Raw genomic sequence first — 16,242 nt, 5'->3', positions numbered from 1 at the left:
ATTTTGTTTATATCGGCGATATTCAATGACTTTCTACGTTTGTTTTCAACGAGTACATTGTACCTAATGTACCTACTATACCTACCTACTTGCCAGTAATGGAAATAAGTACCACAGAAAATCAACAACATGACCAAGGCCAAATTTAATCTTTTCAAAAATCTTTTTGAAAAAGAAATTACCTTATTTTCTCGCTGGACCGTTACAACCATATTCAAAATTAGGGATGAAAATTCCGGAAAAAATCAAATGTTTTTTTCGGGAATTTTACAAAATATCGTTTTTGTTTCGGTTTTTTTCCAGTTCTTTTCAGAAAAATTAAATACGTCACACACAATGCCACTGATGAGTGATGACAGTGTCAATGCCATAAACAAACACATTAGACATGTAACCTTAACCTACTTATTTAAATTCCTAATTAAGTATATTAAAAAATACATTGTTTTTTCGAAAGAAACTTGAAAATAAACGCGCCTTTTTGAAATTTTCCCGGTTTTTTCAAGGCTATTCAAAACCCATTTCTTAAATTAACTTTTATCCACAGGCGGTCCCATTTGAGCCAGGATGATCTGGCAGCTGTTATTGGTGGCGTTGGCGCTGGGCGTGGGTTACTACCGCTGGTCGCGCAGACGGCTCTACAAGCTCGCTGCTGAGATACCGTGCTTACCGGACAGCTACCCCGTCATCGGACATGCCCACATCTTTGCTGGCAGTAACGAAGGTAAACTAGTAGTTCGCCTCGGACAAAATTACAAATAAATTTGCAAAAAGATTAGTAGATATTAGTAAAACGTAACTTGGTAAATGAATTAAATATACATAACGGGGTCCCTTTGTTTGACATAATTATTGAAAGTCATAATGTAATGATTGTCATATTCTCATAAGTCATAATTCTGAAACCGTTAACTTTTCAGGATTTTCCTCAGGTTATACTATAGATAGGTTAGGTTAGGTTAGGTTTGTTTTATGGCAATCCTGAATAGTTACGCGTTTCTGAGAAAAACCAAATTATGACTAACGAAAATGTGGACAAACAATACATTATGCCTTAAAACTTTATGGGAAACAATAATAGAGACCTATAAATAACTTAAAGCCTGCCAAGATTCTATTTGGCCCTGGTTTAGTATTGCTATAAAGTGTACTCGATAAGTTCAACATGGTGAAAAATGAAGACTCATAAAAATACGTGTGATACCTCATTGGGTTCGGAATGATGTATGGAAAAATGTATGCGAAACGTTTATTAGCACACAAAAACATTCAGCACACAAAAGTTATAAACAAATAAAGGCGGAAAAAAGAAGGTAGGTATTTCTTTTTTCGCCAATATCTCAAAAAGTATTAATATAATTTAAGAAATCAAATCTAAATAACATATTATTAAGGAAGAGGAAATTTTCAATAAAAAAGATAATTATACATTTTATTCAACGCTGAACGTAGCCTTCCGCGCCTCATTTTCAGGATGCGCGCGCGGCGTGAAAAAGCGAGTAGGTAATTTTTAATATTATTTTAAAGGTATTAAATATTGAAATACACCAATGTTTATTAAATTTCATGTAGAAATTGTGAAAAATTAGGCTTTGATACAGCAAGTCGCCGATAATATGAATTAGGAAAAATATCTTTCTTTAATATTTTGCTATCTTTAACATATTATGTGGTTGAATATATTTTAATTATAATCCGGTGGCCGGCTGCATGAAACCCTACCTGATAAAAAAATAGAAAATACCTACTCTGTGGGGGTAGCTGACTTTTAGTAGCTTCAACTGCTCTTTGTCGGCCGCGGCTTAACTTGGCAAATTTTGTGCATATTGCAAAAAAGTGGCACAAAAATTCATCAAAAAAAACCTTGCCTTAAAAGCCGAATAATAATGACACCTTTATGATAGATACTTAGACTTATTAAACGAAATTTATAGCACACCTCACTTCACTAAATTGTTAAAATAGTGCGTAAACTTAAGTGAAAATGTAAATTTTGTGGTTTAAAATAAAAAAGACGATTTCTTAAATTCCTGTTTTGTATTTGTATATAATCTTAACTTATTAATTTAAGGGGCTCGACCCCGCGGTTTTCATTGATTTTTGACAAGTTTAGAGTCGTTACTCCTACATTTGCACTACAGCTACAATTAAAAGACAAACGGCTATCGCTTCTTCAATCTTTTATCTCCATTCTTGTCAGTTGGATTTTGAAAGAATTTAGTACAATTTTTTTAATGACTTTTTTAAACGTCTAAAAAACAGTTTTTCATAACTTGATTGCTGTCAAAGATCTTACATATACGAAATCTACATATTTGGGTTCGTCTTTGACGTCTCTAAATTTTAATGTTATACTAATTAACACAAAAGTTATGGCCATAAAACCAGTTTTGTGGCCTAAATTATTCAACTTTGATGACAAATATCTCGAAGGCAGTGAACTATGAAATAATTATGGGATATTATATTGCTTAAAACCGTTGCTGTTAGAATGATAAGCTACATAAAACTATGGAATTCCGATCGAAGCTCATGAATACCTTCAAACACATATAAATATGTTAAAGATAGCAAAATATTCAAGAAGATTATCCAAACAATATTTTTTTCTAATTTCATAGTCTCGGCGACTTGCTGTAGTCAAAGCCAAATTTTTCACAAACTGTAAGACTGAAATTAATATTGGTGCAGTTCAAAGAAAAACACCTTAAGATACATAATCAAACATCATCTATATAACTTCCAACGGGAACATAGTTACAATGCGTTACAAACGGGGTCCCTTTGTTTGGCATAATTATTGAAAGTCATAATGTAATGATTGTCATATTATCATTAGTCATTGAAACCGTTAACTTTTCAGGATTTTCCTCGGGATAGATAGGTTAGGTTAGGTTAGATTTGTTTTATGGCAATCCTGAAAAGTTACGCGTTTCTGAGAAAAATCAAATTATGACTAATGATAATATTGTCTTCGGTTACCGCGATAGTTACTCATGAAATAAAACTAAAACTATCACCCGTTGACCACGAACGCTGTAAAGAGTTCGAAACGTCGGGATGTATTATAAATTCAATATACGCGATATAATCCGTTTTCATAGTTTTATTTTATGGCTAATGATAATAAATATGACAATCATAATGTCAAACAATAGAGACCCGTTTCAAACATCTTTTAACTTTTTCTCAAAATCGCCGTTTAAGGATGTGTTTGATGATTTTTAAAGTGTTCAAGGAACTTTCACGGGGACCATCAATCGTCGCGAGAGGAATAGCATAAAAAAACAATAGAGTCGGACCAAGATACCTCTGCATGCCATTTGCAATGACGAATTGTCATCGATAATGTCAATAGACTTTTAAAATGTCACCCTCACTTTGTTCTGTCTGTCACTTACTACCATGGAGACTATATTAGACCTGTACCGCTGGCTATATTTTGACCCCTAGGTTATAAAAATATTAAAGTCAATTCTGTTTTCGCTTATGAATACTTTGTTAAGGCGCTTCGCGCAGTTTTTGGCCAAAAACTGTTACTTTTTAGAGCTTATAACTTCTAAATGAGTCAACCAAAAATTATGAAAAAAATATATATGCATCTTCACTCTATGGACAACAATCGCAACATTTGACTTTCTTCCTGAAATTTGTAGTTTCACCGAAAAAAAAATAACACGACAGGCCGTTTTGCGGCTAACTTTGCTTATAACTTCTAAACGGCTTAATCGATTAAAATTATTTTTAAACTAACAAAAATGTTTTAACAGGTTCTACAAATGCAACATAGCTTTTCTTAATCAAAAAATATTTTCTTAAGAAATCGAACGTTTTTCCACATTTCATGCGTATGCAGCCTGAAAATGGCGTGGCCGGCAGTCGTGTGCCAGCTTTGAGACGAGGAGGCTGTGTAGCTCGTCGCTCCGTGCCTTCCTTGCACTATGTTCGCTTATGCACAAGCAAAGTGCTATAATATCGGAGTTATTGTGGCCAAAGAATAAATAACTGCAGAGCGCTGATTTGGTTGCGACGCGCATTAGCGAGCGCAACACGGTATTTTGCCGTCTATTACAATGAATGTAATGATAATATCCGTATATATTATACTATAATATACGTATGTTTGAGAAAACTTCATTTGAAATAAATAAATAAATGTTTTCTAACCGACATATTATAATGTCATTCAAGTTTTACGTTTTGAATAATGTTCCATTCCATCTCGAAACAATAAATAATTGATCATAAGCTACCTATTACCTATTACGTTGTATGTATGAATAGTACCTGTTAAAAAACATTGTTTTTGTAGTTTAAAAATAATTTTAATCGATTAAGAACTAGCAAAACGGCCTATCGTATTTTTATTTACGGAAAAACTTACTATTAAGTTTATTGTAGGTTTAAAATTAATTTGTTTACGTTACATGTCCGTCTTTGGGTCACAAACTTACATATATACACCAAATTTCAACTTAATTGGTTCAGTCGTTTCCGAGAAAACAGGCTGTGACAGACGGACAGACAGACAGACAGACGCACGAGTGATCCTATAAGGGTTCCGTTTTTTCCTTTTGAGGTACGGAACCCTAATAATGATGATATTCCCACGTAATGATTGAGAAAACTTCGAATTTCGAAAAATAACACATTTGTAGTAGTATATGAAGCTAGTAGGTACTTTAATTTTATAAGTTAACTATTAATGGCATTATTTATATTTATTTATTACGGATAAAAAAAAAATGTATAAAATAAACGCACTGTACGCCTCAATTTAGTACATACCAAGCTTTAGCTATAAATCTTAATCCGTCGATTTGACTTAGGTATTTATTTGTAAGAAACAGATAAAACACAAATTAACTAATTGAGGCTTGTAAAGTATAATGCATAAGGGAATATATTTTTATTATAATTTACGACCTCTACACGCATGATCTACTCATACTCAAACAACAAAATATCTGCAAAAGATACACAAATACGAGGTATAGCGCCAAATGCCGCGCGCCTCTGGGCTGTAGGTTATTCTTTGAACCTCGTTCCGCCGCAGTCGCCGCACCGAGACGAAATTCACGTACGATCGCAGTGAGCGGGGTGCGGGTACAGAGACGCTGAGACGCTCAAGGCCAAATCAGCGAGAATCGTCTTAAGATGTAAATCTTACATTTTGTTTTGTGTCATATATATAATTTGCTTTTCTAGTAATTTGTTATTTTGTGGTAATTATTTTTTATTTTGAATTATCTTGGAGAAAAAAATATTCGAGAGAAAACATGTAACTGTGTTGCATTTAGGATAGTGTTTTTAGTGTGAAAACATAGTTTGTGTCAATTACGTCCACTGCAATCTGATACTATGTCATAATATTCTAAATGACACAAAAAAAAATTAGAGTTAAAAAAAATTACTTAGGTCGAATTTATTCGTTTAAATAGGTCCATTAAATGATTTTGTGTCTTATTAAGGCATAGCTTCATAAGATATTTGATGATTTTGTTGTAACAGGCTGTCACCGTTACAAAAGAATATTAAAGATATTAGAGTTTACATCTTATTAATTTGAAATGCGGGATAAATAAGATGTATGAATTTGTGTCACTTGCATCCACTGCATAAACAAATATTACAAAAATATTATTTGCGTTCAAACGAAGCTAGCGGGCGGTCTGAATGGGCAACGGAGGCCGTGCAGGGTGGGGCCGCGGCGTGACCTTGCCGTACGCAACGCATGTTTACTTCGCCTGTGCGCCAAATTAACGCAACTTATTCAAAGAAGTTACGCAAACAACACAACAACAAGCAACAAGCAAGCAAAGAATGCGTCGAATTATCTTTTACCTATTTAAAACTCATAGATATTGTACAATGTCACCATTATGCAAAAGAACTGTAAGTACATGTTTGATTTGCGAGCGAGCTGGCAACATTGCGCAGGGAAATCTTAAAAATATCGCGTTTACGTGAACGCCACATACATTTGTGACAGTGATAGGGAAAAGGTACCACTAAAGTAAAATTTGGTTATTAATACCGTGACTTTCTTTCATTCTTTGATAAAAAAAATTGCTATTTATGCAACAAGTGCGGAAATCATCTTTACGCACGTGTATCATACAATGTTTTACTATGCATTGTGCGAGTAAATAAAAAAACATGTCATGGCAAATAAGTTTAATTATTAAAAGGAGTGTTTTAAATCGACACGAGTTGCGAATTACCTATTCGCACGTGTATCGTACGTTTTACAGTACATATGGCCCTTTAAACTTTCGACATATGCACGGTAAGTGCTCTTTTCCGCACTAGTGCGAGAAAGTAGCACCATATGTACTGTAAAAAAAAATTGAAAACAAAAAGCACTAGTGCGGAAAAGCAGTACTTTCCGCACGATATGGCTCCGTAGGAAACGCACTTTTCGAGCACATGCATTGTAAAAAAATATATAGGACTGTATCTTCTAAACCATGCTTCGTAGCGCAAAAATAATAAAATTTTCGTTCCCCTTTATGTAACCCAAAAGTAATACATGAAAAATACAATGAATAAAAAAAGAAACAAAATCTTTATAGGGCTGTATTAGCTGTATCTCCTATATCGTGCATCGTAGCGCAAAAATAATCAAATTTTCGCTCCCCTTTAAGAAGCCCCTAATTAAGATTTAAAAACGCAAAAAAGAAAAAAAAAGAGGAAAAAATCTTTATAGGGCTGCATCTCCTAAACCGTGCATCGTAGCACAAAAATAATCAAATTTTCGTTCCCCTTAAGAAACCCTTAATTAAAACTTTAAAAAAAACCAGGAAAAAAACTTTATAGAACTATTATAGCTATATATATAGATATAATATCTCCTAAACCGTGCGTGGTGGCGCAAAAATAATAAAAATTTCGTTCCCCTTTATGAAGCCCCAAAGTAATATACTAAAAACACAATGAAAAAAAGAAAAAAAATAACAAAAAAACTTTATAGGGCTGTATCTCCTACACCGTGCATCGTAGCGCAAAAATAATTTAAAAAAATCCCTTTAAGAAACCCCTAATTAAGATTGAAAAACGCAAAAAAGAAAAAGAGGAAAAAAAATCATTATAGGGCTGTATCTCCTAAACCGTGCGTCGTAGCGCAAAAATATTAAAATTTTCGTTCCCCCTTACGGAACCCCAAAGTAATATACAAAAAACAATGAAAAAAAAAAAAAAAAACAAAAAAAAACTTTATAGGGCTGTATCTCCTAAACCGTCGTAGCGCAAAAATAATCAAACTTTCGTTCCCCTTTGTGGAACCCCAAACTAATATATAGGTACAAAAAACACAATGAAAAAAAAAACAAAAAAAAAACTTTATAGGGCTGCATCTCCTAAATCGTGCATCGTAGCGCAAAAATAATCAATTTTTCGTTCCCCTTTAAGGATCCCTTAATTAATACTTAAAAAAAAACAAAAAAAACAGGAAAAAATCTTTATAGAGCTATATCTCCTAAACCGTGCGTGGTAGCGCAAAAAGAACAAAATTTTCGTTCCCCTTTACGGAACCCCAAAATAATATACAAAAACACAATGAAAAAAAAACGACAAAAAAATCTTTATAGGGCTGCATCTCCTAAACCGTGCATCGTAGCACAAAAATAATCAAATTTTCGTTCCCCTTTAAGAAACCCTTAATTAAAACTTTAAAAAAAACCAGGAAAAAAAACTTTATGGAGCTATTATAGCTATATATATATATAATATCTCCTAAACCGTGCGTGGTGGCGCAAAAATAAAAAAAATTTCGTTCCCCTTTATGCAACCCATAATTTATATTTAAAAAAAAACGCAAAATTTAAAAAAAAAATCATTATAGGGCTGTATCTCCTAAACCATGCGTCGTAGCGCAAAAATAATAACATTTTCGTTCCCCTTTATGAAGCCCCAAAATAATATACAAAAACACAAGAAAAAGAAAGAAAAAAATAATAACAAAAAAACTTTATAGGGCTGTATCTCCTAAACCGTGCATCGTAGCGCAAAAATAATCAATATCCGTTCCCCTTTAAGAAGCCCCTAATTAAGATTTAAAAACGCAAAAAAGAAAAAGAGAAAAAAATCGTTTTAGGGCTGTATCTCCTAAACCGTGCGTCGTAGCGCAAAAATAATAAAATTTTCGTTCCCTTTTATGAAACCCCAAAGTAATAACAAAAAACGCAATGACAAAAAAAAGAAAAAAACCGTGCGTGGTGGCGCAAAAATAAAAAAAATTTCGTTCCCCTTTATGCAACCCATAATTTATATTTAAAAAAAAACGCAAAATTTAAAAAAAAAATCATTATAGGGCTGTATCTCCTAAACCATGCGTCGTAGCGCAAAAATAATAACATTTTCGTTCCCCTTTATGAAGCCCCAAAATAATATACAAAAACACAAGAAAAAGAAAGAAAAAAATAATAACAAAAAAACTTTAGGGATGTATCTCCTAAACTGTGCATGGTAGCGAAAAATAATCAAATTTTCGTTCCCCTTAAGAAGCCCTTAATTAAGATTTAGAAACGTAAAAAAGAAAAAGAAAAAAATCTATATAGGGCTGCATCTCCTAAACCGTGCGTCGTAGCGCAAAAATAATCAACTTTTCGGTCCCCTTTATGTAACCATTAGTTTATACAAAAAAAACGCAAAAAAAAGTTTTTTTTTTATAGGGCTTGATCTCCTAAACCATGCGTCGTAGCGCAAAAATAATTAAATTTTCGTTCCCCTTTATGAAACCCCAAAGTAATATACAAAAAACACAATGTAAAAAAGAAAAAAACAATAAAAAAAACTTTATAGGGCTGTATCTCCTAAACCGTGCGTCGTAGCACAAAAATAATCAAATTTTCTTTCCTCTTTATTCAACCCTTAATTTATATTTAAAAAAAAAACGCTTTCACTAAACTGCTGTAACTCGGAAACTTATATTTATATTTATTCAACATTACATGTCATGTGAATTACAAAAGATGTTAGTTACAGGTAGTTGGTACATGACACCCTGATAGGGCACAAAATGCTAACAGATAGGTACTTACAATTCTAGCGAAAATCAAAATAATTAATATAATTTAAAGCTAAGATAGTTCATGCAAAGCAAAGGTATGTCAAAACAATATTAATTAAATTAAGAAGTTATACAATGCAATGTCATAATCTGATATTATAATTATTTTTAATATTTACATAATCATATTCATTCCTACTATATTTAACTTAACGGATTCCATTTCAACAAAGTGTCATCATTTAAAAATTCGTCAATTGAATAGTAAGACTTATCGGTGAGCAGCATTTTTAACTTATTTTTAAATATTTTGTCATTACTTTCCTGTTTCAATATTTTGGGTAGTTTTTGCTATGATGACGCATCTACAGTAAGGACCGTTTCTGTACATAGCTAGTTTCGAGATTGGTAAGAAGTACTGGATTTAGAATCCACAAAGGGGACTTTACTAAATTATGACACATATTAAAGCCTGACCAGTAATATATGATCATTGTCAAGAGGGCGCTGTTCATTCTCATGTATAGGGTGACAGTTCAGTATAGTATGAAAAAATATTGTATTTAATGAACATCATCATCAATGTAATTAATGTTGCTTGCCACGCTTAAACATAACAAAAATCACAATAAATTGCGTCTTAAAATAAACTTAAAAAGTCTACTAAAAATCGAAACAAAAGTAATTTTTAAGTCGCTGTTGTGACATTCTCAATCAAAAGGTAGGTACCACTTTGTCGTTTACCATAAAGACGAAATTTGATTATATCTTTATACAAATAACCTGTCAGAGAAAGTGGTACCTTTTGATTAGGAACGTCACAAATGTTGGTCAGTATGAGGAGTGCAGCCTACAGTTTATTTTTAATTATATTTATATACCTACTACGGTAAGATTGATAAGACAATGTAATTATGCCTCCGAATGAAATAAATACACTGTATCGCAAAACTAAGTGGCGAGACAGCTCATAATGCCATCTCTTGGTTGGTCTTAACAAGGGTAAAGGAGATAGTATTAAGATCTCAGTCGCCAGCTGATATTGCGGCAAGTATAATAAGCACCCCACCCGCGTAGGTACCCTTCCCCGCGCACGCCCTTCTTGCTCAATTGAGTTTTATTTTGCCAGATAGTAAAAAAACCGTGGATCAAAATGACCCAAATTATGAATGATGTCTCAATGTGGTATTATAATATTGTAGACGTAAACTTAATAATATGATTTTTTTTTTGTGGCAGATACAGGGTGTTAATTAGAAAAAATTTTTTTTTAAATAAAAGCGGTGGATGAATTTGACACAGATTTGTTTGAATAACATATAACAATGTTCTGTAAAGTACAACACTTCACTTACCGACTCTAATATTTTTTTAGGCGTTTTAGGATCAATATTAGGTATTTATTAAATGCCATTATACCCGTGGATGAAAATGACACAAAATGCGTGTGTACGTCGGAAGCCACTTTGCCTTTACAGGGAAACAAAGAATTTCGTCTCGAATATTTTTTTTACAGAATGCTGATTGAAAAAAGAAATACCTAAATTTCTACCTAAGCAAATACCTAGGATGACACAAAATATTATTTTTAGGTTTAGTATATGGTCTGGAAACTATATATAAAAAATAAGCAACATTAATATTCTTATAACCTCAGAAGTTATTGGTACAGGTCTAATATAAAGGAGCCAAATCTCTATGTATGAAAAGTGTCCATCAAAAAACAGTAATTAGGCGGCGCCACCATACACCGAAATACTACCAAAAATAACCAACGTAATTTGGTCCGGTTATTTGTTGCCTTATATGGTTCATGTTATACTCATGTCCCAGAGCCTAACTAGTGCCACCGGAGAGATTAGGCACTATTATTTAAAGCTGAAAGCGGTCTGTTTTGCAACAATTCTGCCATAAGAGATTGGCATCCTTTCTATACCATCCATACTTACTACCTATGCTTCACTAGCCCGAGAGCCCTACGATATTTTTGCAAAAATAACTCAAAATCAGTCTTTTTTTGTACAGGTACGAAACTTAAAGAAAATTTTAAGAACCTATAATTTTGAATCCACCGCATTCCGGTTCAGGAACGTAGCAAAAAAAGTTGTAAGTACCCAAAGCAGGCGGTTTTTTTTGGCGAAAATATTATTATATTATACTCAAACACACCCAACTGGTCAGGAGAAAAAGGCGCGAAATTCAAATTTTCTACGGGAGATCAATCCTTCGCGCCTACAGTTTTTAAATTTGCCGCCTTTTTTACTGACAAAATGGCTGTGCCAGAGTATAGAAATTTTGTGGTGAAGACATTGTTGTAAAAATCAGTTTTGAGACTTGCAGCCCGAATCAACAAACATGACGACGACTGGAAATAAACAAAAGTGGTTATTGAAGAGAGTAATAGAGTAGTTTGAAGTTAAATAGTTACAATTCTAAACTTTCTATATGATTTTGGTATGGATTTGTATTAAAATGTGGTGGATACCTAAAATGCCAATTTTTTTTATTGAATTTTTAAAATGTATATTAATATTACGCTAAAATACGTAGATTTTACTTGCATATCATAAAAAAGGAATAAAACGTGAAATAAATAATGCTTGATAACATTTTCGCCTGATTTTTAAGGATTTTTTATTATTTTTAGGAAGTATTTATTATTTTTAACTATATTTAACGGCCGTGAACATTAATGTTGGTGGATTATAAAAAAAAAAATTATACTACTTAGGTTTTCGTAGTGTACAACCCACAATTTTTTATACCACGTCGGTGGCAATAAGCATACGGCCCGCCTGATGGTAAACAGTTACCGTAGCCTAAGGACGCCTGCAACACCGGAGATATTACTCAACCAGATAGCTCCAAACTCCAAACCAAACTATATTTTGATTCATTCACCTACGACCCCTTGGTAACTATTACATCATGTATGAACTTCGCTCTATAATAAAAAGATACTTCTGCATTTACATTAAAACTCGTTTACTCGTGAATGTAAATATACGTCATAGTCAAAACGTGAATTCATTAATCAAGAAAAAGAGAATTAATGCCGGCATTTAACATAATAAATCGTATTAGAAAACTGGTTTTTTGCTGCTGGTGCTGTAATAAATTATTGAAAAAATATTAAAATCGCTCACTTCACTTATCATACGCGAAACCGGCTAAAGAAACCGGTACCTATACGTGACGTCTCTGATTGGCCCATGGGCCCTACGGAAGACGCGCTGGCTTTATAGCTAGCATTATGCTGAGTTGGGTCCATTTCGTGATGCACACTTGATGATCTCTTCTTTTCTTGCTGTTGTTGTCTGTACATGTTCGTACTTGTGTTGTGATCGTCACGAATAAATGTCTTTTATCTTTATCTTTATCATTGTGCTTGTGCATAGGTTGTTGTCGAAATTTGATTAGCTATACGCACATACATGCATACCTATATGTACCTATGATGAGCCGGCCCGCCGCTGCATTTTAGTTGCAATAAATAGTCATAGGCTTATGCGTCATGGGCCTGTTTTAAATTCTTCTAACACCTTCCTCCTTCTTCTTCCTCGCGTTATCCCGGCATTTTGCCACGGCTCCTGGGAGCCTGGGGTCCGCTTGACAACTAATCCTAAGAATTGACGTAGGCACCAGTTTTTACGAAAGCGTCTGCCATCTGACCTTCCAAGTCTTCCAACCCAGAGGGGTAACTAGGCCTTGTTAGGATCAGTCCGGTTTCCTCACGATGTTTTCCTTCACCGAAAAGCGACTGGTAAGTATCAAATGATATTTCGTACATATTAAGTTCCGAAAAACTCATTGGTACGAGCCGGGGTTTGAACCCGTGACCTCCGGATTGAAAGTCGCACGGTCTTACCGCTAGGCCACCAGCGCTTCCTCTAACACCTTCTTCTAACACCTTCACTCCAAAATAAACCCTAACGAATGTTACGTCACGTTACACTGGTGTTTTCGAGATCTCTACATTAAAAAGCGGTAAGCCTGATAATTGACGCCTGACACTAACAGTATGGCGGTCAGCAAAATATTATCGGCGCGTGTCGATAACTTAGTATAGGTTAGAGCACGCGCTGACTGGATTGAGATAATATCTGTACCGCCGTAGATTAGAGATGTATAAAACACTTGATTATGATTTAATAAATCAGTCTAAGTCTACCCGTCAACGGTACCTTTTTCTCACCCAACTACGTTCCTCTAAACTTCGAGCAACACGGAAGGGAAACGGCATTCGTACAGTCGCCATCAGATATATCGGAGCGGCCAAGGTGTTCACAATATCTGAACAAGCACTCTAACGTCTTGACAACAGAGGCGTGCTCAGATATTTGTGAGCACCTTGACCGCTCCGATATATCTGATGGCGACTGTACTATTTACCCTCTGCTGAAGCATAGGCACAACTGCTATGGCGGTGCGTGTTGTGACTCGTCCTTACACAAAAAGAGATCGAGGTGTGCAAGATTTGTGTTTGACGTGTGTCATTTTCTATGTATTTGTGTTGTCATTACAGATTTTATTTTGTATGTAGTGAGTGAGAAGTGCGCCTGTATGCAGGTTTCTCCCCGCAAAAAATGGCAGAATGATTTGTACGGTATGATATCGCAAGGCTCCTCCCTTCCGACGACGTGTCGGAAGCCGGTGTTGCTCGAAGTCTATCCCTTTTGTGGATAGATGAGTATCGACGGCTTTTAGCGTCATTATTTACCTATTCTATTGGACCAGCAATGTACGGCGAATTGTCACCGTGGTGAATCAGGGGCCTGATTGGCTAATCACTGGGATAGTACAGTTTTATTTAATTTCAGTACCATATCGTGCCTTGTCACAGTGACAATCAATATGAAAGTCGCTAGGGACCTCATACTATTGTCACTGTGACAAGGTACGAAATGGTACTAATATTAAATTTCTTACCATACCTATAGTTTGGCTAGATTCGTTGCCAGTGAGAATCATAATACTTTTTTATGTTAGTATTATAATATTTATAATTTATAACCCCAAAACACGATGATTAAGTATAGTTTTTTTATTACGGTTACTGACAAAATTGGTTTCCCAGACTTTTTTCTTCTTTCTTTTCATTTACCTAGAATAAATGTAGCGAAATAAAATGGTATGTAATTATTAATAACCGGTTTTCTAAGGTCACGCATCTAAAACACGGATATATTGACATGGATGACAAAAATTTATATAATTTTTTGCATTGGTTTTGTGGCTTACGTTTAAGCAGAATTGCACCCAAGCGAGTGGGGGTGTCTCAGTAAATATCATGAATTTGCATCATCCACGATTAGCGAACTGATCAACATCAATCAGCAGTGAAGTCGAAAGTTCTCATAAAATAAAATTTTGCGAAGTTTTTAACGGTTACAGAGAAACATTATATAAATAAATAATACCTATATAAAAACATGTCGTAGACGTCGTATGGTATTTTTTCTAAAACTATAGTTTCAGCAGCTTCTTAAATTTCTTAAACCTTTTCATATTAATTGCTGTCAAATTCGGTCGATCACGGGAACTATATTGCGTGAATACAAAAGAATGCACTTTTGTTCTTCGTTTTGTATCAAATAAGACACAAAAATATTATTCGTATTTGCGATCATTATTTATATATGTTACTACAGTCTGAAGGAATTTTTAGTTAATTAACTGTCACTTCATAATTTGTTAGTAACAGTCCACGTTAATAACTAATGGCTTTATAACTAGGTTAATAATGCATGTTTTGAAATTTGATTAAAATAATGATGTCAATTAAACTTAAATTTAGGATAAGTTTTCAATTTGCATGGCTTTTAAGTCTAAATGTGTATGTATAAATAATAATGTAACACCATTGTATACCACATTTAATGGCAAATAAATTCTATTTTTATTTTTATTTCTATTTAAACCCTTTTTTCATTTGCGCATGGATCGGCTTCGAGCGTGAGTGTGGTGGCGATCCGCACATTTTTCTCACCTTTAGGTTCAAGACCCAAAAATTATATTGGTTCCACATTGGTTCTATCTAACTGACAACCATAAAGGATGACTCACGTTAGACCGGGCCGTGAGCGGGCCGGAGCTTCCGGCGCTTCGTTTTCTATAGAAAGCATCACGTGATCACCTGTCATGTCATAGAAAAGTAAGCGCCGGAAGCTCCGGCCCCGTCACGGCCCGGTCTAACGTGAGTCATCCATAAGTTGTAAGGCAGGTGCAGCGGCTGAAAGTGCTGCTAGGTTCAAGCACAGCAAGTACGCGAACCTTGAACAGGTGTACGATTTTGTCCCGGTTGCCGTCGAGACGGCTGGGCCTTGGTGTGCCGAGGCCAAAGCCTTTATTAAGGATATAGGGCGACGCTTAAGGGAAAGGGGCGGCGACCCTCGCTCTGGTTCTTTTCTCGTCCAAAAGATATCCCTGGCCATTCAGCGAGGTAATGCCGCCAGTATTTTTGGCACATTTGGTCCGGGGAATAATCAGAGTGGGGGGTAATATTGTATTTATTGTAATTTAGTTTTACTTTTTTGCATTAATTATTTTTATTAATAAAGTTTATATTAAAGTCTATGGGTTATGTTTCTTTCGATGTATATCTAAATATTAACAACTGATTGTACAACGCATTTTCCTTTTGTTTTCAGATATTATGCAAGCGTTACAAAACCTAGGTCGAACATCAAATGAACACGATGGCCTTACAAGTTTTTGGTTGGCCAATAGGCTGTTAATTGGTAAGTATAATATTTAAAATTAACTCTTTACTGTATCGCATATATATTTTATTTATTTAATGCATGTTAATTATAGGATGTAACGTTTTGAAAAGATGTTATAATGATTAAATTATTCGTTCTGGAGTTTGCACTCTAACAAATCGATATAAGGTCGATTCTTCAATGACTCTCATATAGCTATATGGCTAGTAGATAGTCACGGCATCATTCGGCAACTCGCTTAATGGCTAGCTGGACCAGCGGTATGAGGACCCGACATGAGTGCAAGAGGTCGGGCGTTCGATCCCCGCCTCCCGGTATCTTTTTCCATTTATTTATTTTTAAGTTAGCATTTCATATTGCAGTTTCGTTTAAATAACAACCGCGTCAGTTCGAGAGTTCATTCCCGCTCATCTCTTAGATGTGTTCACACCGATGTAAAGACGGTGGTGGCAATGTGTTAAGTTTACCCTCCAAAATGGAGATTGAATTGCAATTGTATAAATGACA

At 34.6% G+C, this 16,242-nt stretch overlaps 1 protein-coding gene across 1 annotated transcript in view; it reads left to right on the top strand.

The window, feature by feature from the left end:
• Window positions 1-567: 567 nt before the first annotated feature.
• Window positions 568-16,242, top strand: part of LOC134753052 (cytochrome P450 4C1-like) — a 31,194-nt gene continuing 15,519 nt past the window's right edge. The window contains exons 1-2 of the mRNA XM_063688814.1: window positions 568-724; window positions 15,661-15,750. Of these exons, the coding sequence (XP_063544884.1) occupies window positions 568-724; window positions 15,661-15,750 (247 nt within the window). The remainder of the gene's footprint in view (window positions 725-15,660; window positions 15,751-16,242) is intronic.

The sequence above is a fragment of the Cydia strobilella genome, chromosome 26 (genome assembly GCF_947568885.1).
Source record: "Cydia strobilella chromosome 26, ilCydStro3.1, whole genome shotgun sequence".
In the NCBI taxonomy this organism is placed as follows: domain Eukaryota; kingdom Metazoa; phylum Arthropoda; class Insecta; order Lepidoptera; family Tortricidae; genus Cydia; species Cydia strobilella.
This window is presented reverse-complemented; position numbering and strand designations above follow the sequence as displayed.